The sequence below is a fragment of the Brienomyrus brachyistius genome, unplaced genomic scaffold, assembly GCF_023856365.1.
Source record: "Brienomyrus brachyistius isolate T26 unplaced genomic scaffold, BBRACH_0.4 scaffold86, whole genome shotgun sequence".
NCBI classification, from domain to species: Eukaryota; Metazoa; Chordata; class Actinopteri; order Osteoglossiformes; family Mormyridae; genus Brienomyrus; species Brienomyrus brachyistius.
The window spans coordinates 352,097-378,284 of NW_026042361.1; the positions used below are offsets into that span (position 1 = coordinate 352,097).

The 26,188-nt window shown below is 39.6% G+C and overlaps 1 protein-coding gene across 4 annotated transcripts; it reads right to left on the bottom strand.

Moving 5' to 3' along the window:
* Positions 1-8,140: 8,140 nt before the first annotated feature.
* LOC125727104 (protoporphyrinogen oxidase-like) lies at positions 8,141-20,025 on the bottom strand. 4 transcript variants are annotated; one of them, XR_007388547.1, is made up of 15 exons: positions 19,897-20,025; positions 18,328-18,441; positions 17,658-17,792; positions 17,383-17,498; positions 17,095-17,227; positions 15,888-16,032; positions 15,548-15,741; positions 13,479-13,539; positions 13,117-13,235; positions 12,650-12,763; positions 12,360-12,509; positions 10,490-10,532; positions 10,206-10,392; positions 9,346-9,375; positions 8,141-8,543 (listed from the first exon to the last, which is right to left on the bottom strand). XR_007388547.1 is itself a non-coding variant. In XM_049003796.1 (13 exons), the coding sequence occupies exons 2-13, from the start codon at positions 18,412-18,414 to the stop codon at positions 10,259-10,261; spliced, it is 1,431 nt and encodes a 476-aa protein (XP_048859753.1). In that variant the 5' UTR covers positions 18,415-18,441; positions 19,897-20,025; the 3' UTR covers positions 10,114-10,258. The 4 variants fall into 4 exon arrangements, 2 of the variants coding, with proteins under 2 accessions (XP_048859753.1, XP_048859754.1); XR_007388546.1 differs by lacking the exon at positions 9,346-9,375; XM_049003796.1 differs by lacking the exons at positions 8,141-8,543; positions 9,346-9,375 and having other exon boundaries at positions 10,114-10,392.
* Positions 20,026-26,188: the final 6,163 nt, after the last annotated feature.

Below are 26,188 nucleotides of genomic sequence, written 5' to 3' on the forward strand. Positions count from 1 at the left end.
CACCATTCACTCACACACGCACTCCTATGGGCAATTTCGCAACTCCAATTAGCCTCATCATGTTTTTGGACTGTGGGGGGGGAACCGGAGTACCTGGAGGAAACCCCACGACGACATGGGGAGAACATGCAAACTCCACACACATGTGACCCAGGGGGAGACTCGAACCCAGGTCCTAGAGGTGTGAGGTAACAGTGCTAACCAATGCACCACCATGCAGCCCCTTTTCTTTTTGGCACGATGGTTGTAATTTTATTTCAGTGTCTATTATGATTGATTTTGCTCTTTTGTGGAGACATGTATTATTTGGGATGATTGAGATTTGTTGCAGTCCACAGGAGTATTTGATAAATGTCATTCTTTTATTAGTCAAGTTTCACATTCATAAAAGTAAATGTCTTCACGGGAAACCCTCTTTTACTTCTTTTCAGTTAGAATTGAAGCATTATATAAATTCAATTAGACCCAATATAAATAAAAAAACTGTAAAATTAAGTGATTTATTCAAAGATTTTGTATGGATTTGTATATAGCACCCCCTGGCATGTTTACCTTATTACTGTACGATATTTATTATTGTACATTTTGTTTTAGAACATAAGAACGTAACATATCACTGTTCCGTATTGAAAAAGGTTTTTTTTTTTTTTTTTAAAAAAAAGCACCTCTAAGCCAGATGCACAAACTGGAGCCGCCTCTGTAACAACACAACTTTGCCCTTATTGGCTGAAGATTTTAGTCACGCGCATGACGATGTACGCCATGCAGTTCTGATTGTCTATAGTTCTGATTCGTTATCTGATATTTCTCCCGCAAAGCACATAATGCAGTGAAAACTGTTTTTCAATTAATTTACCTGGTAAAATAATGTTTAACTAAATGCTGCAATAGTACACATAAGTTAGTTGTTTAATTGTTAGTTACTGTAATGTTGCACTGCTTTATTTGTTTCATAGTCTATTCTGTAAGGAAGGCATTCAAGTAAGAATTGCATTGTACACACATGACAATAAAAACTTTGAATCTTTGAAGTAAATGTATTTGATCTTTCTCCTGGCAGCTATCTTTTTACACAGGACCAGGATACACAATAATTTACTTTTTTCACTGCTAACAGTTTGGATCAGGAGTTGGTTATTGTAAAAGAAGTAATGTGCATGCGGGTGATTTGTATAGATTTATCTACACCTTCCTGGCAGTGTGGCCATTGCAGTCAAGTGTCACACTCTACGACAAGAAGAAGTTGTCCGACTTGGCTGCAGTCGGACAAATAAGCTCGTTTGGGGAGAACTCAACTAATAGTAAAGGATTATTAAAATCTTATCTAGCTCTGATTTAAAGGAACCCAGGGTTTTAACTTGCGCTACACTAGCAGGAAGACTATTCCATACCCAAACTATACGCTGTATAAAGAAGTGCTTCCTCAATTTATTTTTAAAATGTTCTTCCGCTAATTTCCACTTGTGGCCATGAGTGCTAGTATTTAAATTAATATTGAAGTAGCCATTTGGCTGAACTGCATCCCGACCTGTTAGAATCTTATACACCTAGATCATGTCCCCCCTTAGTCTCCTTTGCTCGAGGCTAAACAGATTCAGTTCAGCTAACCTCTCCTCATAAGACATTCCTCTAAGATCAGGAATCATTCTCGTTGCCCTACGTTGCACCCTTTTCAAGGCAGCAATGTCCTTTTTAAGGTATGGTGACCAAACCTGTACAGTATTCTAGGTGGGGTCTTACCAAGGAATTATATAATCGTAGCATCACCTCCCTTGACTTAAACTCCACACACCTAGAGATGTAACCCAACACCCTATAGGCCTTTTTTATTGCTTCCCCACACTGGCGAGAGTGGGACATGGAAGCATCAATATACACACCAAGGTCTTTCTCATAATCAGCTACCTTTATTTCCGTGGAACCCATAAAATATCTGTACTTTATATTTATGCTCCCTGCATGGATTACCTTACATTTATCTATGTTAAATTTAATATGCCAGGTATCAGCCCAGTCGCTAATTAAATCCAGATCCCGTTGTAGCCTCTCTGATAGATCAGTATCTGCTACACCACCCATGTTCGTGTCATCTGCAAATTTAACCAGTTTACTGTACGAATTGGTGTCAATATCATTAATGTAAATTAGGAACAATAGTGGTCCTAAAGTTGAACCCTGTAGTACCCCACTATGAACGCAGGCCCATTGTGACATTGTACCTCTAATAACTACTCGCTGCTGCCTGTCTGTTAACCAGTTTTCCGTCCAAGCTGCTACAAATCCCTGCAGCCTTGAGCTTAAGCAAGAGCCGTTTGTGGGGGACAACATCAAAGGCCTTCTGGAAATCTAAGTAGATCACATTGTAGGCTTTTTGTGATCAATTTCTCTTGTGGTTTCCTCAAAGAACTCACGTAAATTAGTTAAACAGGAGAAATAAATGCTGTTAAATGAACAATTCATGCCTGAGATTTTTTAGTATATAAAATTGCTCATTTCTGTCCATGCAAAAAAGTTCAATATAAAATTTGGGTATGGTAATTTTAAAGGAAATTTTAAACACTTAATTTATGATACAATGTTCTGATTTCCAGTGCTCCCTGGCTGATTTTTTTGTCCCCCTGTGCCACCCTATTAAAAAATCCTTTAAGTGCCGCTGCATGGAAATGCATAAATGCAGTTCTGTAATAGTTGTCACTATTTAGCTAACACAACATAACTAACATAATCAACTCCAACATAGCTTACAAATTCTACAATAATTATGCAGAGAGATATATGTATGGGTAACGGTGCACGTATTCGTCGTGTATGTATGGTAGACCTACGTAAATTTTGGTTCAGTACACAATGGAAAAAATCAATACATTTATTGATAGTGGTGGAATCTAAATTCACAAGTGGATGTTCAATATGAAAAATATTATGCCCATTGTAGCTGTGACTTGTTATGGCGCTGTTTACAGTTAGCAATAATCGGCGGTTTGGGAACATTTTGGTTTTTCAGCACAGTGCAAGACCAAGTCTGTCTGTCCGTTCTGTTATACCGAACTGGGATATGTTGCTGGAAACTTTTGCGACGACATCCGAGTGTGTACGACCGGAGCAAGACTGAAAGTGCAAGTTAAGGCAGAAATATACTTGCTGTTAACTACGTACGTATGTACGTACGTACAGCCGCGGTCCGTATCCTGCGTTCTTGGCGTCGGTTTTTGTGCACGTACTCAAAAATTAACGGAACGTATACGGAGATGCAATACCTGCGTAATTTATAGGGGGCAGTGTTGCAAGATTTGCACTGAACGGTCAAGATGTTCACCTTTGAGGGCTTGTTGATTGAGCAAGTCCGCAATTATCCTAATTTATATGACGTGACAGAACCTCTCTACAGTGACAAAATAGCATGTAACAATAGTTGGCAAGAGATTTCAAACATCCTGAATATTAATTCGGAAATTTGTAAAAACATACCAGTCTCGACAAGTGCGAGACTGGTATGTTCGAGCGCGGAAAAAAAAGTTTGCCGCAAAACGAAGCGGTGATCCTGGTGGTGTTTTTCCTCGTCAATGTGTCTCATTGGCAAAACCAGAGAAAAGTATTTCCCATTTTGCTGACAAGATCTATTAATTGGTCGAATGTACCATCTCTGCGATTTGCGTTTTCTTCTCTGGTGCCCTCAGTATATTGAAGATTAATAATTCTTCAGTGAAGACATATTTATTCGCAATAACAGATGATAATTTTTAAGATACAGGTATTCAATAATTTATTTGGTTTGTGGTATCGACACTGATCCCTGGTGGTAAGGAGTACACACTACAGATTACGACGCACAGTACGGACCCAAGTATATCAGCACAAACGTTAACAACGCAACTGTGTACGGATACGCATACGTAGCTCACAGCAAGTGTATTTCTGCCTTTAATCTCCCTGTTGCATTTAAGAAGCTTTTGCCAGGCAAAATAATAGGCTTTATTAGAGCAGGGCTGCCCACACTTTTTCAGCTTACGAGTTACTTATAAATAACCAAGTCAAAAGGATCTACCTGCTATAAAAATGCAAAACATATATATTATGTATAAAAATATTGAGCATTCTTTATTGTTATTTTCTGAGTTCCAGTGTTCCCTGGTATTAATAATAATAATAATAATAATAATAATAATTTACCTTTGGGATAAATAAAGCATTTTAACTGAACTGAGATTTTAGTTCCTTCACCTTTCTCTTTCTCGGCTCGCTTTTCGGAGGGAAATTAAATGTCGTAGTTTTTATGAACAGTCGGAAAGTACCGCTCCACATTTCCCTTCTTTGGAATAGCAATGGTAGACTGACAGATGAAGCAGACGCACTTCGAATATGACATTGCGAAAAAAGGTCCTCCTTCCATTCCGTATGGAACTGGTAGTTTTTTTTGCTTCTTACTTGGTCTAGCTCCCCCATTCATTTGTATAGCCTTTCTTAAGTTTAGTAGAAATAAATTGGAGGCGACTCGGTCGCTTGCTGGAGTTTTGCGGCAGCTGGCGCGGCTGAACGCGTCACCCATCCTAAAAAATTTTTGCCGTGCGATCTACCCACTCTACCTTTGCGATCAACCAGTAGACTTATTGACCCTTTGTAGACACATGACCATGGTCACGTGACGGCGCCACGACGGACGGCGGAAGTAATAGCTGGCGAATGTGATCACGTAGTAGACGAGCGGGAATTTCAAGTAGAGACAAGATTACGATTTGTTTTTGTGTTTTTAGTTGTGGCCCGACTTTTACTTAAGGAATGACTACAAATCAGGTGCAGTTGTCTGTGAAGGTGGGTCATCTTATCGGTGCCCACAAAGAGCGTTATTTGGAGAGGCTGGCCTTAGTTGGGTTGCAGACCGATCCGTATACCTACTGCCTCCGGACTTATTCGCCGATCTAAGAAAAGCAACGAATCTGCCGGATTTCAGTCCCCACGATCTATACCTTTATGTAGTGTACGGCGTTTCATCATACACAGGCGCAGATTTAAAGGGCTATAAAAGGCTGGATGCATATCTGTATTTTGTAGCTGGTTGGGTGACCGATGCGCAGTGCTACGCTGGCGGCGGGGGCTACCTCATAATGGCAAAGGTAAGACATTCGCTTATTTCATCAGTCATTTTATGTAAATATCAGAACACGTGTTTTAGTGGACACTGTCATGACTATCCACATACCGTTGTACACTTGGTCGTGCCTATTCACATTTTCATTGATGCCTATGAACCCGGCATTGGGTAGTGCAATCTCGTGAGTTATCTAAAGCCTATCACGCGCAAATGCATACCCGTGTCAGAGCTGGTTACAATGTGATAAATAATATTTATCCCACACACAACTGTAAAATGATCAATTATAGTTATTTTAGCTGTACATTAAAATTTGGCCTTCAGTGGAGGTTATTATATCTTATGTTATATATTGTTATATAATAACAAGTCCAAAATATTAAAATATGTTATGAATTATAACTAATCTAATCATGCAACTTTATGTTATTTCAGGTTAATCACAGTCAGTTACTGTCAGCAACCCAATTAAAACCATGGGTGTTTCTGAAGAAGGATGTGATAGTCGTGTGTGGCCACTGTACATTTACATTTACAGCATTTGGCGGACGCCCTTAGCCAGAGCGACTTACATAAGTGCTTCAAGACGCCGCGATGAATTTTTCCGATACTAGCTCAAGAAGGACCCAGGCTATGAATACCATCTATCTGAATACTGTACATGTGAAGCAGACCTGAGAGAGGCCTGCTCCCACATAACGGCTCAGCTGTATGCCCTAGACTCCGCAGTGAAACATTTGGCAGACAGAAGCTGCACTGATTGGCCGAGACAATGGGGACTACCTCCTGTAAAAGCGGGCAAAGCGCTGTTTGAGGAGGGATAAGGAATTGATTTCTCAAATCCTGCAAAAAAGCGTCGCGGTGCGTACAACAAACGGGATACAGGTAGGGCTGCAACAACCAATCGACTAATCGCTTATTAAGTGTTTAACCTTTTATATGGTACTTGGTAATAATAATAATAATAATAATAATAGTAATAATAATACATTTCATTTAAAAGGTGCCTTTCTAGCACCGAAGGACACCGTACAATGACGCAAATAACCATAAAATACATAGAACATATAGAATAAAACGAGTTTCATAAAATAATTGTAATAATAATAATAATCAAATAAATAGAAAATTTAGAGAGAATATGCTAATTTGAAAAGATGGGTTTTGAGGGCAGATTTAAAAAGTGAAAGTGAATTGATGTTTCTGATATCAGGTCGGAGTGAGTTCCATAGCCGTGGAGCAGAGCGACTGAAGCCCATCCCAGCCCTTTGATATAAAGGCGATTACTCCTTGAGGAGTAATACCTATTAGGTATTTCATGGTGTTGTGAACTTTGTACTGGGAGTATGTCTGTATCCCTAGCTTTGAAATATTTTGGTTTATCGATGGTTATCTCAAAACAGTCTATTGCTAACATACAGTGTTGAAAGATTTTCGTTATCGTCAACGACCTTTATTTTCAGACTAAAACGGCAGGATAACTAAATAAAAATGATTTCGCGAAGACTTGAGCGCTTAACTTAAGCAGTAAAACCCTGATAGTCGTTTTTATAATATATGTTGGTGTTCGTTGACTTAAATATTTGTTTCGATAATCCCACATCGGTAATAAAATTAAAGTCTCGTTTTAATATAAATAATACCGATTGAAGTGATAAGTTCGTATGTAGAGTAGGAAATGGGCGGACCTATTATTTCCAAAAGATATAAAACGTGACATATTTTTTCTCATATTAGCTTTATATTTGTCGGAGTAACAACGCAAACGGAATGACAAGCAGTTTTAGGCGAAAACAGTGCATTTTGTTTTTCATTTCAAATAAAACGCGGGGTTGCCAACTTCGGCCAGTTGACTGGAGTGAGATTTTCAATTCGAGATGTCTGCACACAAATGTAACAGTTCTTACCTTGTAATTAGTTTGCTTTTGTAGTTAACGGTGTAAATACACTTTTGACGCAGTTAATTTTAGGTTTATAGTTGTATGATATGGATTTGCCATAAGATTTCCTGCGTGTGTCTGAAAGCGTGAGTTTTATGCCAGATGCTTGAGATTTGGAAACTCTGAAAACGTACATTTTTTTGTTTCACCTGAGTTGATTTATATAACAAATAACATTACTTTATACAGTTGTTAAAAATCGGAAACTTCAACGAACATGAAATCACCTGAAAGAGGATAGTTGATTTTTGGCTCTGTACACTAGTATAAATGTCTGATACCATTATTGGTCTTTTTTTCTTTGAACATGTTTCACCTGAAATTCTCAAATATTTAACAGCAAGGAATAGCAAATAAAAATATTACAAATATTTTAATATTTTTAATTTGAATATTCAGAGAGAGCAGGCCCGGTGGCATTATAGCCAATGCACGTTTTCTTTGAAGTGATTTTATTTTTGCAGTGATGGCACTATTGATTTTATAGTGCTTAGTTTCCGGGTAAATAAACATGTTTCAAATAAGAGTGAAATCTGTGTATTTGTGTACTGCACAGTCAGACCTTAATACCATCCCTTAATATTGGTTTCATTTCATCTTGAACATATTGACTTTCAGAAATCGAAGGGAAACCGTTTAAACATTATACTTTGCACTTTTACTTTTAGTTGACTACATCAACTGTAGTTTTAGTCGCCTGTAATCTTATATTTAGTTAACTAAAACAAATAATTTAGATAACTAAATTATGACTGAAACTAAATTATATTTTAGTCAAAAGACTATGACTAAAACTAAAACAAAAAAAATTTGCTGTCAAAATTACTGCTGACATGCAATGCTTAAAGACATTTGGATGTCCTCTCTCTCTTAGGCCATAACACACACACAGGTACTAACACTTCATTTAGAACATTAATCACATTTGGAAAAATTCTGGAAATGGTAGAGCTGTGAACACCAAATACGTAGGATAAAAATACAACTCATAAGTTAAGCCTGATTCTCATTAATGTTAGAAGTAGTGTTGGAGGGATGTGAAGTGTGCAGGACCTTTGAGGGGTGGCTTTACAAGGTCTCGCACTGCCATAAACACGGTGAGATTCGGCAGTTCAGTAAGAGCTTTCAGCTTGTCTTTATTTTCAAAACTGCTCTGTTCAAGAAGATCTAAGGACCTCAGCTTCTCTTTCAGTGTAAAGGTCTCGCCCCGGAGTCGCTGACACTCAGACTGAAGTGATTCGATGTCCTCTGAAGTCTGGTCTGTTTGGCACATTACATCACATTTTCAATTAGCACTTGTATCATTGATACTAGCCTCATATTCAGTCTCCTCTTCAACCTCAACTAACACTGGTTCATTCATCTCAGCTGAGAGATTGAGGAGTGCTCTGGCAGCTTCACGTCTAGATGACTCGTGTCTCTTTTTTTTCATTGCCTCCCTCACTTCATCCTTCTCAAGACTATCCTGGGCTCACCTCTTCACAGGGGACTTGGTGTGTGCAAAAACAGGACTCCTGTTAAAAAAAAAAAAATCAGTAAAGTCGGTTGTTAATTGCCATCCAAAGCATGAAGGCCTCGTGCACATTGCTTCCGGGATAGGCTCCAGACACCCCACAACCTAGTAGGATAAGCGGTTTGAAAAAATGGATGGATGGATGGATTCTCTTTGTACCATTTCATACCACATTCACTGCAATTTCTGAATTGCCCAAATGTTCCCCTAATGGAACAAAAAAAAAAACTATCCTACATCCAAAAAAGGGCAATGTTGTCTTGTTGTAACACATAATACAATTTGTAGTTCTGCAAAACAAACCAAGGACAATAAAACCATTTTACCCAAGTAAAACTATAAAATATATTACATATGAAATATTAGGCAAACAAGTTCCTTTCATAAGCCTATCACCACAAATTCTGATATTGTTAACGAACTTAAAGGTGCAGTAACGTAGAAACCAAATGGAATAGCAGGGATAGCAGCAGTGTGGACGACAATGGCGGGAGACAGCGACAACAAATCTGTCAGTATGCATGAGAGCAACATCCGAGTCTAGTGTTTCTTTCCCTTATACCCTTGGGGTGAGAAACCCAAGTACAGCATATAAAAAGCTTAGTTGTTAATGACACGCATGCACCCACACAGACACAAATGTACATACAACAAGCTAATTTGAAAACATGTGTTTTACCTTCTCCCCAAAATAAGTTAGCTCGTTGTATACATGGATGTAAACTGAGTTACAGGCCCAGCATTAATTAAAGAAGCTGTTATAGGATTTACTAGTTTACAGAAATCCATTTGTAAGTTCTCACCAGCAAGTCTTAGGAACCAAGGCTGAAGCACTATGAGAGAGGAAATGCAATACAAACACACAAATAAATAATGCAGCAAAAGGATAAAGTAAACACATAGACAGTCACAGATTAGGTATCTATATCTGTGAGCATTCTCCATTTTCTGCAGAAAACTCTAATCCCAATTACTACAATTAACCATAATTAATCCAACAAAATGCAAGACTTCTGGCTTTTTTCATTTTTTGATTGCATTCAGGTTTTCTATACAAGTGAGTTTCCCCTTATAGCGACCAAAAAAATGTCCCCAACAAGGTAAAAAGTTACAGGTTTTTAAATCACATTGTGGGGACATCTGGTTGCCACAATGTCATATTTACATGATCCTCCCCGCCCCACCTGCACACCCACCCACAACTGGAGTTTGATCAACGAGATTATATTGATTGGTTGCCAATTATCACCATAACAAACTTTTGTTTAATCTAGGACAAATATCAAATTTATTGATCCCAGGTGGAAATTCTGGATTAATGTACTAGTCCTAAATTAGTGTGACCTAAGAGAAATGCAATGGAGCTAAGGAATAAATGCACACACAAAGCTCTTTGACAGGACAAAGACCATTTGTTTCTTGCACTCTGAAAAGGATTAAGGAGCAGAGATTCAATATTGTATAATGGCACAGTGAAAACCATTACCATAGGTAATTAAACCTAGTATTCATTCAAGTAAAACATATTATAGTGTATATACAAATTACAAAGGTTAAAATTTCAACATACATACATGAAATACACCGTTTATTGATGCAAATCAATTTTCTTCCAATTGGCAATATCAACCCCAAAATCACAAAAGGCATAATACATACTTACATACACACCATACCACTGTTTGCAGTAAAAACTAAAAAACACAAGTCAAGAGTTCATATATTTCCCACAAGGTTCTCTGCTGCCTTCTTTCCACTGAAGATGACATCATTGACTGAGACACCATCATAGGAAGCCCCTGCCACAGTTAGTGGCAGACCATGGTGACTGATGTAATTCCTTATTCTTTCTGTGGAATAAATCAATGAATATATAATGACATGAAATTGATACACACCAATAAAACTAAAAAGTAGCTACATTTAGAATACAAACTTGGTTCTTACCAAGACGTTTCCAGTGTCCTAGATGGTACTGTGGAATGCAGGCCTAAAATGGGGGGAAAAATATTATTTCTCCCCCATTAAAACCCATCTTTCAATCAAAATATTTACAAGACTGCACATCTAATTTTCTGACAGAATAAGTGTTGTCACGATATCAAAATGATCACCTTGACACAAATACCATTTTAAGTATCACGACACCAGTACTGCTACAATAACAATGCAGAAAAAACAGTTAAGTATTGTTCATGGTAAATTATGCACTTAAATCACTGAATCATATCACTGAAACTAAAACACTCTTGAAATCAGAAACACCTTGAATGACTGAGGAACATTGAGCACTATGCATAGAAAACACAAGATCCTAATTACAAGACTGAAATATTAAACAAAACGATAAGACAAAGCCAACCATGCAGGGGAGCATTGGGGTCTATTGGGGGAGAGGGGGATGAATATAGACTTTGAGAGGGGACTGCACTGACAAATGGGGGGGGGGGGGGGGGGGGGGGGGGGGGGCACACCTGAGCACGCAAAACCGTACAATGCATTTCCAACTCATCACCATTACTCTCCACTGCATATAAGAAAAAAAAAATAATATGAGAAAAGCACCCATAAAGGGTACAAGAGTTTTTTCTGCTTTCTTCTGTTCATCTGCTCAATTAGCATAAAAGAAAAGCTTCTCCACAGAGCATTTAACTGCTTCAAACAAAGCATAGCATAATAACCTGTAGGTACAGATGCTAATTTTATGTAGCTTCTCTGTTTGCCCCCTCATGACCATTCAGGATTGTGCACTATATTTAAACACTTTGATTTGCTTGCGAATATAACATTATATTGTAATAGTGCAATTAGTACTGGTACTATGGGAAAGATGCACCAAACAGCCTTCAAAAGTGAGGTAAGTAATACATTTTCAGTACTGGAATCTCATGCAGAACCAGATACAATGCAATAAACTACAAAAAATGCTGGGGCAATACTGATTAGGTCTCTTGGAACAAGAAATTACTTTAAACAACGGAGAAGGTAAAGGGAGAACAACAGAAAGTCAGTCACACCGTAGTACAGCGTAGGATTTGCAGAGCAGAGATGGTCATGGCAGTTTTAAGGAGGCTTCTAAGAAATAAGCAAATTCGGTTGTATTAAATCAGCTAGTCGAAAATAATCAAGCATAGCCATTTATAGAAATGATTGCTAATGTATACATGACAACACAGACACACACATACACATGGCTGTAATTATGTCTTTGTAGGGACTCTCCATTTCTATAGGGGAAACGCTAATCCCAACATGGCAACCCTAACCCCTACCCAGCCCTAACCTTAACCATAAGTAAATAATACAGGTGTTTTAGATTTTCGGTTGCATTCACAGATCGTTGTGGGATCTGACTAATTGTCCCTACAGTGTCAAAATAGCAGCTTTTATGGTCCTGAGAATGTAATATAAACACACACACACACACACACACACACACACACAGAATATAGACGTGCTTCCCTGCATAGAATCCAGGAACCAGCAGCATGTTAAGTAAAGTACACCTAACTCCCCCCCCCAAAAAAAAAGGGGATAGCAGGAGTGTCACAACAAGCCAGCATGTTACCCACCTAACCTTACTTTGAAATGACACCTCCTTCCACCTTAAGAGCCCCGAACTGTGTTATAATCAATGAAAGACATTCAAGATTCTTAAAAGACTTAGTATACTGACAATGTGTACATGAAGCCAAAGCTTACTTGCTATTTCCAGCACAATTCTATAATTTACTCATGATACACCCTTTAGCCTGAGCTTCAGTGTCTGTATTCTCTTAAACTAGCAGGCTGAAGACCGAACAAGATCACGGATCACCTTGTGTACAGCCACCGAGCTCCACAGGGGCTCTGCTGTCACCCCCAGATGGCAGTTCACTGCTTTGGTCGCCCGGCTCAGGAGTCTCTGCGATGTGTGATCCTCAGGAGCACCAAACTCCTCTTGGAACCAGGCCCCTCCCATCATCACCTACAGTACACAGGATATTAGCATCAGACTGGTCTGACTCATATAGCTCATGATGTACAAGTACATGGACAGTAATTTTTGGTTCTGTTCCCAATGCTAATATTGGGAATATCTGCATACAAGATGACAAAGGATCTCACGGTAAGTCTAGTGGTGGATGCGCCAGGCCGATCATGTTGTGGGAACTGCACAGAATCATAAACCACTCCAAGAAGGCCACTATCTTCTGAAGAAGGCACAAGGTGGCCAAAGCCCTGAAGGATCACACACAAAACTATGATAGTAGTAATTAAAACAGAAGATAAGAAGTTATATACTGCAGCCCTGTAACTCCCCATTGTTGTTGCATAGTACTAAAGATGTGCACATAAGCAATAAATACATGCATTATATTATTACTAGAAACATTAAGCAAGGGAAAATATTGAGAGAGAGTGCCAGTCAATGAACGTAACATGTGATATTATGGGATACATTAACAGTTTGGGTGTAACACCTTTGTAGGACATCTTAAATCTTACCAAAATGTCACTATAGAATTAGAGTTCTTATGAATCTGCATTACTAATTTCCAGCTCTTATGTAGCATAAGGAGGGAGTTTCTCACCAGGAGAGGCAGGATGGAGCCCTCATACTCCAGGTTTACCACCACAACGGACACCATGGCAATCTCAAGTAGTAGCTGTGAAAGGAACCCAGCAGCAGGGGGCAGCAAAGGCGCAAGAGCTGCACACAAGCATACAAAAGGAGATTAAAACTCCAAACTGGATGCAGCTGGAAACTCTAAAATGGATGCAATTACCACCAGCAGGTCAGGTCTGATGCCTGACAGAACTTGTCACATTTTGATAAGCAAGGGTGCAACAAACATTACATTCTACATTGCTGATATTCACACTGTTACTCAGCAGAATAAGTGTTAATGAATTATGCTAGAAAAGGGATACCAGACATTTTTGACATTTTTACCTTGAGCAGGGAGTGCAGATATAATATGGTCAGCTTTCACAGTCCCATCTTCCAGTTGGATCTATAACAAAAGCATGCCATGATTATAAAATGCTACATCACGTTCATCAAGTTTCAAAAACAGTATGAAGTATCATATTTATGTACATGATCATACAGGCCCATACAGGGAGTTTGTGACCCTATCACACGGGTTTGAGAACACATGCCATGTCTCAGTCAGAGGAGATTTGAGGACCTCAGAAAAGTTGATTTCCATCAAACTGGAAAAGGTTACAGAATAAGACTGAGTTTCACCAATCCACTATCAGACAGACATTGTAAAAACGCAGAAAATTCACCACCATTGATATTCCAGGACGTTCCCAGGTACCAGCACTTTTTGCCAGCTGTGGCGAGGGTGGGGGGTCCCTCAGTAAGTTAGCATAATCATGGTCCCTTCAGTAAGTTAGCATGTTCATGAAAGCCAATTATCTGATGGGAAAAATCGGGCCCCTGGAAGATCACCTGGCAGAGGTGGCACTCTGATTTGTTCAGGTGACAGTGACAGGTGTTCAGGCACTGCACCCCCCCCCCACCCATAGCATGAGGCAAACACTTAACAGTAAGTGTGTATGGCAGGACAGCAAGAATACTGCTTCTTGGTTTTTGTAAGCTTGCTAATGACCATTATTCATATGCAAGCTTAAGCTCAACATAAGGTGGATCCAGCAGAAATGTTATGAAGACCTTATGAAGGCTGGAGTGCGTGAAACCCAATAGGGCTGCATGTGCAATCATCGGGGCGGCATGGTGGTGCAGTGACTAGCACTGTATGGGGCGGCATGGTGGTGCAGTGGTTAGCACTGTTGCCTCACACCTCTAGGACCCGGGTTCGAGCCTCCGCCTGGGTTACATGTGTGTGGAGTTTGCATGTTCTCCCCATGTCGTCATGGGGTTTCCTCCGGGTACTCCGGTTTCCCCCCACAGTCCAAAAACATGCTGAGGCTAATTGGACTTGCTAAATTGCCCATAGGTGTGCATGTGAGAGTGAATGGTGTGTGAGTGTGCCCTGCGATGGGCTGGCCCCCCATCCTGGGTTGTTCCCTGCCTCGTGCCCATTGCTTTCGGGATAGGCTCCGGACCCCCCGCGACCCAGTAGGATAAGCGGTTTGGAAAATGGATGGACGGATGTGCAATCATCACCAGGGCTTTAGATGACGGGTAAAACACTTATCCTGACGCCGGCTTTTCGCTACTATACGAACGATTACTTACTCTCACAGTTTGGTAAGCAGTTTAGTAGTGTGCCTAAGATATTCATGAAATGTGTATTGTGACACCCAAAAGTTAGTGATCTATATTAATTCTGCATATCCTTATGTTTCATAAACATGTCGGACTTTAAACTGCAAAAGGTAACGCAATATCTCCTCTTTTAAAAGATGCTGTAGCTGTTGAGCTGTTCTTTGCTGCAGTATCACTTCAGTGCTTATCGCTTCCATGATTTACTAAAGCAATAGCATGTGGCGTGCTCTGCTAACTGAATTTAATCGGAATAAGAATACACTGAATCTGTACAAACCCCTGACTTTTGGGTGTCACAATACACATCTCATTAATATTTTAGGCACACTATTAATCTGCTTACGAAATTGTGGGCATAAGTAAATATCCGGACGAATGTTTCACTCGTCATCTAAAGCCCTGGTGGCTATTGCACATGTAATCGTGATTATATGGTTTCCATCACAACGTGATTGATTCAGCCCTAACCCACTAATTGACTGAAGCATACAGATAGACAGAGCGATAGATAAACATTTTATTGATTCCTGGAGGGAAATTCGGAAAGTAGTTCTGTAAGGAGGAACGCATCAAAATTCCTCCAAACCTGGTGTGTGGGACAGTTACCATAAATGCTTATTTGAAGTCACTGCTGCTCTCGTAATGTTAAAGCTGGATCATTAACAATGGTTAATAATGGTTTCTGGATGACTTAGAAGATATAATCACATTATAGGTGAAATCTATGTAGAAATTTAGAAAATGCTAAGGGGTTTACAAGCTAGCACCACTGTTTCACATACCTCCCAGCCACAGTCAGCTCTAGTCAAGCTCTTCACTGAAGCATTTCTGTGAATGTCAACATGCTCTGCTTGCTGTAATGCCTCTACCAGGGCCTCAGGCAGGGTCTGCATGCCCCTTCTTAGAGACCACAATGTCCAAGATTCCTTAGATGATCTCTGAGCCAGCTGTGATGTGGGAACATCAGGGCCACCGCCTGCCAGCAGACAATGCTCGGTGAGTGGTCAGCTGATAAGCACCCATGCGGAAAGATCATTCAACCAACGGGTCTGAGTGCGAGAAGAGCATTGCATCAGTATAAGCTGAGAAGCATTTTTGTAATTAAGGGCATTTGTGCCTGACCTGCCCCCAGCACCATTCCTAAGAAGATGGAGCCCATGGTCCTCTCTGCATTGAAAAGCGGGGGGAAGCAAGACCTCATGCTCAGCTGGTGACAGTCACCAGCAAACACCCCCCGACACAGACTGTCTATGGCGATGTCTGCCAGCTAAAGGGTGACATGGAGCAGAAATACAAGCAGAGTTACTAAGGGCGCTTCTCCACTGCACCAGGTACCCTACTTTTGGTACTTCGAGGTGTTGGTTTTCCAATGGCATGAAAACTGGTACCGGCACCAAATGACATCACAAAAATGAGATGGAGCATTTTCTGATGAATAAGAAAAATGGCTGTAGTATGTTATATGGCTGGACGATGTCTGATATTAATACCAGCATTGCATATTATACAGATGCAGTTTTTACATTGCTAGTAAGATAGATTTTTTTATTTTTAGATCTTTTTTTTAACTTTCAATTCTATACATGGACATTATACCGTACGGGGTTAAAGTTTGGGTAAATTATTTTTACTCTGTTATTCTGTCACAGAAAAAAAAAAAACTTTGCAAGCTTTGAAATTCTAATTATTATTCCTTTTATAGATAATCTAATATACGTTTAAAAATCAGTTTAAAATTTTACCTCCGCCGCTTTTGCATGAGCGCTGCATTCTCCTAGACAATTGTAAATCACTCAAAGACAGGTTTGTGAGAAATTTAAACTTATTTTTTTGTATACCCCAATATATATTACAACAAAATCACATCACTAGGACAGCACACTGTATGCTATATGCATGCTGTCCTAGTATACTAAACAAAATGCTTTTTATAATTTCTTGTCATGCTATCCTGATCTTTTTTTGTATCTGTTCTTCCAACCAGATCGCAATATGTTTTTATTTAACTTTTACTGTTGTTTTCTGAGTTTGCAACTGCTATCAAGGTGCCGTTTGTATTGTGTTTCAGCGGCAGCCTATTTGCATAACCAATCAACAAAGAAAGCATTTCAAGTTCCATTCCCAAAGTACCGAAGTTCTAAAGAAGTACCCAAGTTGGTTTGGCACTTATGGTACTGGTACTCGACTGGAAGTCAAAGAAAAAGTGAAAGTACCAAAAAATGACTGTACCAAAAGCACGGTACTTGGTGCAATGGAAAAGCACCCTAAGTGACGTTACAGCCTTTCAAAGCTCTTCTTTCTCTGTGATACAACCAACAACCCCTCTCACCTCTGTTCCCAGTCTCCTCTCAACAAATGCATGGACGGTCTCATCTTCCTCCTTCCCTCTGCTGATAAAAATCTCCTTGAGGGCGCTCTGCAGCAGAGGGCGGGAAAAGGGTGGGACCGTCCACACCAACCCCCTGAAAAACAACAGAGGCAGGAAGAGGGTTTCACAACAGCAGGCATTTATCTTTCATAATTACCCTGTACGAGACAAAAAAATGGCTCAAGCAGTTAAACTTCAGGTATTCAAAATTTACTGGTGAACTGCAACATTTCTGCAAAATGCCCTTACCCTAAACCAGAGGGCATTTTGTGTAGCTGTCCCCTCAGGTAAAGGAAACGATTCTTCGAAGCCACATGATCAGAGGTGATGGGAAGGACCTCACTCTCCAAGCCCAACTCTGTTACCTATCAGGATATTCCAAAGGATATCATTTTACTCCTAAACTCTTTAAAACATTACCAGTGTTTCATATTTTAATCGTGGTATTTTGTTATGCTCAGCATCAGTGCCTGAGCCAGAACTGAGATGGGACAAGTTTTGCTCAGCAGGCGTCTAGTAAGTACCATGTTCAGGGTATTGCGGCCCAAAGGGCCTGCAGGTCGCACGCCTCGGGGGCCACGCTCAAAGACTGCACCATCATTTCTTCGAATTGAGCTCAGCCAGCCCCCAAATCGATCTCCACCTTCCAGGAGCAATATCTGCACATGGAAGGAAATACAACTCAATAAACAGTAAAAATAAAAAAAGTGGACTTGGTGTTTACATATATTTTACATATAATTTAATATATATCAGAAAAATGTATTTATGGCAGGACAGTAATCTCACACTAGGGTCATTCCATTTCAAATCATCCGGAGCATCCCAGGTTACGCTCTCAGATTTTCCAGAAGAAAAAAAAAATTTTAAAAATCACACGTGCTCCTATGCAGAACTTATGGTGAACCCAAATATTAGGTCTGTATCTTTAATAGTTTTGAAACTACAGTCTTTTGAAATGTAAATTATTTTTGTATATTTTGCCAAACTACTTTTTCAGTTCAGCTTCCGACATTCATAGCTGCTTTGCAATGGCACGTCCAGCTCAATACGAGAGGGTGACCTGGAAAACTTCTCAAACTGGGTAATTTGATTTGGAATAATTCATTAAACACCCTTAAATCCTTAATTTTTTAACATAATGATATGCTCAGAGTTCCACACCCAGTGTAATGTGGTGGCAGGAGACCTCACCTTGGACACCTTGGAACTTCTGCTAAGGTGATAGCAGGCAGAGAGGCCTGTCAACCCTCCACCCAATACTGCCACTAATTTCTGCATTCAGTACAAAGCCCCTGTGTGCTTCAGCTGTAAGTAAAGTTGGACAACCAATTAAACTGAAAAAGAACTACAAGACATACAAGATAAATTACTAAAAGAAAGCCACCCAGTAAAGATACTTTTGTATTCTAGTATTAAGATTATGCTGAAGAGTAAATATAGAATATATGCAGTGAAATTTGCCTGCCGGAGGGGGGCTCATACAAGAATGTCTTCAGTAGGAGCAATGAATGTGGACCCTTGAATGACAGTTTCAAATATTGAAGAGGGCGAGAAACATCTGGAGGGTCTTGATAAGATTTCTTCTTAACGGTGCAACAGCCAAAGCAGATAGCCCAGCTTAAAAACCAAGACAACCTCTTTAGGACCATACATACACACACACACACACACACACACACACACACACACACACCAGCAAAACTCAGGGATCCATCCATCCATCCATTTTCCAAACCACTTATCCTGCTGGGTCACGGGGGGTCCGGAGCCTATCCCGGAAGCAATGGGCACGAGGCAGGGAACAATCCTGGATAGGGGGCCAGCCCAATGCAGGGCACACTCACACACCATTCACACACACATGCACTCCTACGGGCAATTTAGCAACTCCAACTAGCCTCAGCATGTCTTTGGACTGTGGGGGGAAACCGGAGTACCCGGAGGAAACCCCACGACGACATGGGGAGAACATCCAAACTCCACACACATGTGACCCAGGGGGAGACTTGAACCCAGGTCCCAGAGGTGTGAGGCAACAGTGCCAACCACTGCACCACCATGCAACTCAGTGATCAAGTTAAATACTATCAAGTCCATGAACAGGACTTTTTAATGAACTGTAAAACCCATGTAATGTCTCTAAAAAAACAGTTATTGACCTGACAGGCACCGTGATCTGTAACACACATTTTAATGGAACATATCTAAGGTTCCAGCAAGTAATCTGTTTTTATGCAATATTATTTGCTAGTTAACACACACTATAATAAAAATTTGCAGCAATAACAATAATTCGTAGACATTTACTCTGCAAGGAAGTGAACTAATTCAATAATCATATACGACCAGATTTGCCGATTTTCATTCTTCCAGATTTTGCAACTTTTTAAACCTCTGAACTCAATTCTTGGGAATTCTAAGAGAATGCGTTAACTGGAATAGTAAAACGATTAAACACACACAATTCTTCATTAGTTACAACATACAAAAGCTCTCGTCGAAGAAGTAACAAAGGGTGCATTTCTCTAATTTTAACTTAACAGTAAATTACAATTTACTATACAAATCATGCAAAATACACTTAGCAACTGAGAAAGAAAACAAAATACAAATGTTTCGTTAACTTTCTATTCGCAGTGTACAAAAACCACACCACATAATCACTGACAAAAGCAATGCATGGGCCGATATGTCAAATTACTTCAATGCCCAATCAACTGCAATTTACTTCCATTTAAAAAGTAAAACATTTGAACTTACCACACACCCAGCCTCCAAATGTAGAAACTACTAAAGGACGAATCAAACTTGGCTACAGGAAGTTACATAAACATTCCTAATGTCAGTATTTCCGGGGGCGTGTCAAAATATAGCAAGCAGACCATTTTTGTAGTGGCAACCTCAAGCGTAATTTACTTGGCAGTTTTCTATAAATCAGGATTCAAAAGGGTTCTCTTATGATATTGCCGTTATACTTATTTTATTATAAGATTACTATATTAGTGCTCAAAATTAAATTACTTTTCAGCACTCCTTATTTGCTGCCGCTGTACGCAGGCGCGCAGTTAGCACTAGGGACGGATGGGATGGGTCCCCTTCAGATTCAGAGTGACGTCAATCCGTCCTCCCCACTCTAGGACAAAAAAAACACCATCTGCCGTCTTTGCATAAAGAAAAGATATCCCGTCAATACTGCGTTTGTTGAGTTGCAGCACAGACAGTTGGCATTAGTGTTTACTGAGAAGCCTGTATACCGTGTCACGTCAGCATCAATCCACATGTGCGCAACACTGATGGACCATTCAGGGAGGGGACAGGCTAAAGCACTGAGTGATGGCTATAACTCATACTCCTGCTTTAGGGACTGAAACATTTTATTTCACACATCTTAAATGAAAATCTGAACATGCTTTATTACGGCTACCTTCTAGCAGCACTGCTTGTGTTTTTGTTATTGTTAAGGGGTCCTGAATCGTACGAGCTGCCTCATTGGTGCCTGTCAAAGTTGTAGCAGTAACCATAGTGACCACTAGGCCCATCTGATGGATTGAATAAAAGGATGAAGCCAACGAAAAGGCAAAAAACAATTACAGCTTTTTTTCAAAAACCAAATGATGTAAGTAGGCTATCCCTTACTGGTTGCCTGTTTAATTTACAACAGGCAAAAAACAATTACAGCGTTTTTTCAAAAACCAAATGATGTAAGTAGGCTATCCCTTACTTGCTGCCTGTTTAACTTACAACAGGCTAAATATGAATGTCTTTCTAGGGTATCGATATTATGCTAATGTTAAAATTAGTGCTGTCAGGTTTAATGTGTTAAGGCTGTTTTAAGTTTTGACGCAGATTACTCTGACTCTCCGTGCATAATCGAGCGACCATAGCAACGTTTCGTTAGGAAAATGAGCGGAGAAGTGTGTTCTGTTTACAATTTTATGTAAATATGTTGTTAACGTGTTTGCAAGGCACACTAAATGGAGAGTGAATTATTTCAGTTTTATTATTTAGTTGCTTTTTGTACATTCTATTTTCTCAAAGAATTAGTATGCTGAAAATCAGTTAATGTTTAAATAAAACATGTTTTGAATTAGGCATAAGGATTTGGTTGGTGATTGGTTGGCACACTAACAAATGAAAGGTTTATCCTATATGGGTAGCGTTTATCAAGTAGGACTTTGTTGACGGTGTTCATTGTTGCTCTGTGGTTTCAAATAAGTATCTCATTTTTGTTTTTTATTGCAAACCATTGGCCTAAATTACACAAATATACTAATTAAGCACCAGTTAAGGCCTTTATTGCACAAAAAAATGTAAGCACTAATTCTAATTACGGTACAGTTGAAATGCTGACAGCTTGGTCTAGCCTGATGCATCGGGCCCTTTCACATTATTTCACTTTGTGAACCCTGGTAATTGACATGTGTTCACTACACGGTGCCAGATACTTTCTCTATTTCAACCAATCACTACAGTTTGGTTGTGACATATGATACGTGCTGTCAGTGCATCGTTTGTATTCAGCGTTACTGCTTTCAGCCCTCCCTCTGCTGACTGGCCCGGCTCCCTGACGCAGTTCCTAGAAGTGAATGAAATTGAGCGGCGTTTGCCTGGCTAAACTTGGTCCCCCCAATTCAAAAATCCTATCTGCGCCACTGCATAGAGGTTCCTGTAGTGAGAAAAGAGCGTCTGCAAATAATAATAATAATAATAATAATAATAATAATAATAAAACAAATACGTGAGCACCTTACAATCCATTAGATTTACTTATTATTGTCTTTTTAAAGTTATGTTAAGCCTTTTCACATTAAGGTTGTCAATGGAGGCGGAAAACGCTTAACTTAGTATAAAGTCCATATTCCTGGTATTTCGGTTTTGATTTTTTTGTCAGGTGAAAATCTTTAGGACTAGATACAGTGATGACCAAAATTATTAGAACACCTGAGAGATTTGAAAATATTTACCTTTTTTTGCCTCCAAAACATGATTTCATTTCAGAATGTTCATGAAATATGCAGATGGTTGCATTAAGTACAACAAATATCAGATGAAGTGAGTCCTACTGTTTTCATACACTTTTAACTTTAATATTTGGTGTGTCCACCTTTTGCAGCAATTACAGCAGCACATCTCTCTGGCATAGTGTCAATTTCCTGAGAACATCAACACTAATATCATCCCATGCCTTCTGCAACTCAAGTCAAAGGCTTTCCTTTGAATGTACAATAGATCTGACCAGTTTATTTTCCAACTCGCCCCAAATTTACTCGATGGTGTTGAGGTCCGGACTGTGGTGCGATCAAATGTTTCAATAGGTCATATTCCGCGGCACCCAAGACACTCAAAAACACCTCAGCCTTCTTTGCTGCCTCAATATCATTGCCAGACAGCCATCTTTCAAAGTGCTCCAAATATAAGTTTCCCTTTTGCGATAGAACTGGCTCTCTGTTAATCTCCGTTTTTTTTTTCTTTCAATGTCTTTCACTTTCCTGTAACTTGCAAGACTATGTTTTCCATCCGTTTTACCAATATTGACCACAAGAGGACACTCCAGCTCCTTGAGGAATCTTTCCCTCCTGCTAAACTTGGCTGTTTCAGGCGCTAGCACTTTCGGTTTCTGCAAAACTCGGAAACAGACGAACTACCGTATATAAGATGAGAAATCTTGTTTATCTCTTATTAACGTGGATTCATTCACTTTGTTACCTCGTTGCCACTGTAGTATTTGTGCAGTAATAAGTGCAGACGGAGACATGAGCCAACGGAAGTACTGTTTTACTGAGTCTGTCCATGTTCAGCCAACCTGCAAAGATGAACTGCTAGAGTTGAAGAATAGTGCTATCGTATACGGTATAATAGTAGGACCAACATTACGGTATTAGCTTTCTGTCATCTACTACAGTATGAACATTGAAACTCGAACACAGAAATAAGACATAACTCCAACGCAAAGTAGGATAGATCCATGGGTGGTTCTTCAAGCATGAGAAATGGAGCTTGATTTCATTATGCGCATGCGCAGTACCCAAAGGTTGGACATTTCCATAGGTTAGGATGAAAAGTTAGAACACTGGCATATATTATTTTACCAACCAGGGGGATATTTCACTAAGCAGGATTTCTTGCTTAGCCAGATAACTTGTTGGGTTTATGGTAATCTGGGTTAAATGGACTATATAATCGTTCACTTAAATGTAACTCAGACTACCTTAATCTGACAAGTTATGCGGCTAAACAAGAAATCCTGCTTCATGAAATATCCCCCAACTCCTCTTCGCTAGCTTGCCTCGTGTCTGTGCCTGTCTTCATGTTGTCTCTGCATGCAGTTTTTGTGAGTGAGTGAGTGGGAGGGGTGGGTTGTGTTCGGAGAGGGGCGGAGCAGGGCGCAGTTTTGTAAGAGACAGAGTGAGGAGAAATAGGCGAAGTGGCCACACTATGAATATAATTTTAAAGCAACAAACTATATCGATATAAACGATATTGTCTCATCATATATCGATATATCGTGAAAACTCAATATATCGCTCAGCCCTAATGATGACCATCTAGATGGTTCAGATGAGGGATCACGCACATCTGAACTGAGTATATTAGTGCATTGATTTAGACTTTATCTCCTTTGAGACTATTGTTTGTGTCAAATCATCAGAAGCCATGATGTCTGCCAGCACTGCTCACAGGAACAAAAGAGTCACAATCCATGAAATGCTGGCTATTGAATTCCATGAACACAAGTGGAAGCATCTAAAGGAGGAGCATGAAATGAAAAATGAAGATACTTCAAGTAGAACTAGAAATGAAGATGGAGAGCGAGATGCAACTGTCTTATACCAGCAATAAATAAATGTTTATTACATCATATTGAATGACTTTCTTTAATATACCATACAAAAATGTACACTTTTTAGAATACATTAATTTGACCATAACATGTGAAAATGTATATTCCACCAGAACAATGAAAAGGTAAATAATGTCAAAAATAGCTATTTAAAGTGGCACAATGCAAAAGCATCTCTATATGCAAGTCCTTCTCTGTGGTTTGTTGTAATTGAAGGTATATCTGGAATGTCATCTTCTAGTATTGGAGGGTCTGGGGCATCCATGCTGTTTCAGGTAGTCATGAAGAACAGCTGTTGCAATAATGACAATGCAGCATCTTCTTGGCATGTTTTCCAAAAGCAAATGACTCTTCCAAACATGTGCTCCACTAGATCCCTAGTGGGCGTATGAGCTTGATTGTACCAGCTTTGCTCAGGCGTAATTGGGTGCAAGTATGGTGTAAACAAAAAAATCCTTTGAGCATACCCACTGTCATCAAGCAGTATTCCATTATGATCTTTTTCAAACTGAGCATACTAAGTAAAATCTGGGAATCATGAGTGGCACCTTTTCAACGTGCAACAATGTTCGAACACTGTAACTGGGGAGTGCATACACCTTGGACATTAATGGAAAACCAGTTCTTGCGATACCTGTATTCCTCAGCATCTAGGGTAAAGGGATGTTTTATGGGAATATGGGTTCCGTCGATGCAGCCTACGACTCCTGGAAAGTTCCCATATTCATAGAATTGTACCTTGTAATTAACCTGGGTTGCAGCATCTGGGAAGTTTATGTCTTCTCTATGCAAATAGCATACTCCGTGAACGACTTTACACACTGTTGGTTCACTGACCCCACATAAATACCCAGTTTCTCTGTGAAAGGTACCACATGCCAAAATATGTAAAGTTGTGAGCACCTGCAGATTAACTGGAACAGGCTGTCCTCTTTGGGTAACAGATGAAAGACTGGGTTCCAAAAGAGAAATTATTTCCATGGCATTTACTTAATTCATTCGAAAACGATCTCGAAAACTGATTTCATAAAAAAATTGCAGTGGGTCACTTCTGTCAACAAGAATTTGTCTAGCAGGTGGTATTCATTGATCATCATTGACATACTCTAAGTAATCTATGTGTCTTCTTAGGCAAACAATGTTAATCTGAAGTTAAACCTGCCTGTTGGGAGGTTTTATTTAAACCTCAATTTATTCCTGGACTACCTCTAATCCCTTCAGGAAACAAGCTTAGTTTATTCAGGAATAGGCTTAGTCTAGTACTGTTTTATACAGTACTTTTATATAGTACTGTTTTCCGGCAGATTTCTGTTATTCTGCATTAAAAGGCTATTTAAATCTAGGACTAGCTTGAATCTCTGTCTGGAAAACCGCCCCTTTGAGTTTTAACCACTTGTACTTTGAAAATTTAATTTTAACTAATGCTGAAGATGATTAAAATATTATTTTCATCACTGTAATTTACCTGGATATTCTCTGCCAAATTGAAAGGCCTTTGCCAAAGTCCACTGCCTCGGGGGTTGGGGGTCTGCTTCTGTCGAGGCCAGGTTGTGTTGGATTTATCACCTCCTCTCATTGTTTCTGTGGCTCTGCATTTTCTTTTGAATGATTTCTAATATGCTTGTATAAGTTCGTTGTATTACCACTATATTTCACAGCCTTTTTACAAATAATACAACTTGCCATTGATTGATCTTCACACAGCACTCCTCTTTCTTTATGCCATAATTTCTTACGCTCTGTATTGTGCGTGTGTGTGTGTGTGTGTGTGTGTGTGTCTGCAAGTGAGCCTGTTTGCTTGCCTGGTGCTGCTGAGTCAAGTGATGGTACAACATCAAAACACAAGAAGAGGAGCAAAGCCTGTGCCGCGCTGTGGCAGCTGGGAGCAGCAATTGAGAGGAGCAATGCTTACACAGACAGCCGCAGTGCATTCAGGAGAGAAATTGAAACTAAAATATCGATCTCATAAAACTGGTCTTGATCAAAATCAATATCAACATTATTATCGATATTATCGATACTTGGATCGATCCGCCCACCACTACCAACCCAATAGTTCCCAAGCACCATCAGGGTATAAACTGCGAAACAGAATACATCTCCAGGCATTTTTACCCTCTAGATAAAAAATACCCTCTTGGTAAAAAAAATAAAATAAAAAATACCAGTGTTTCGGCAGCATAAAACTATGCGTTTAAAAAACCCATATAG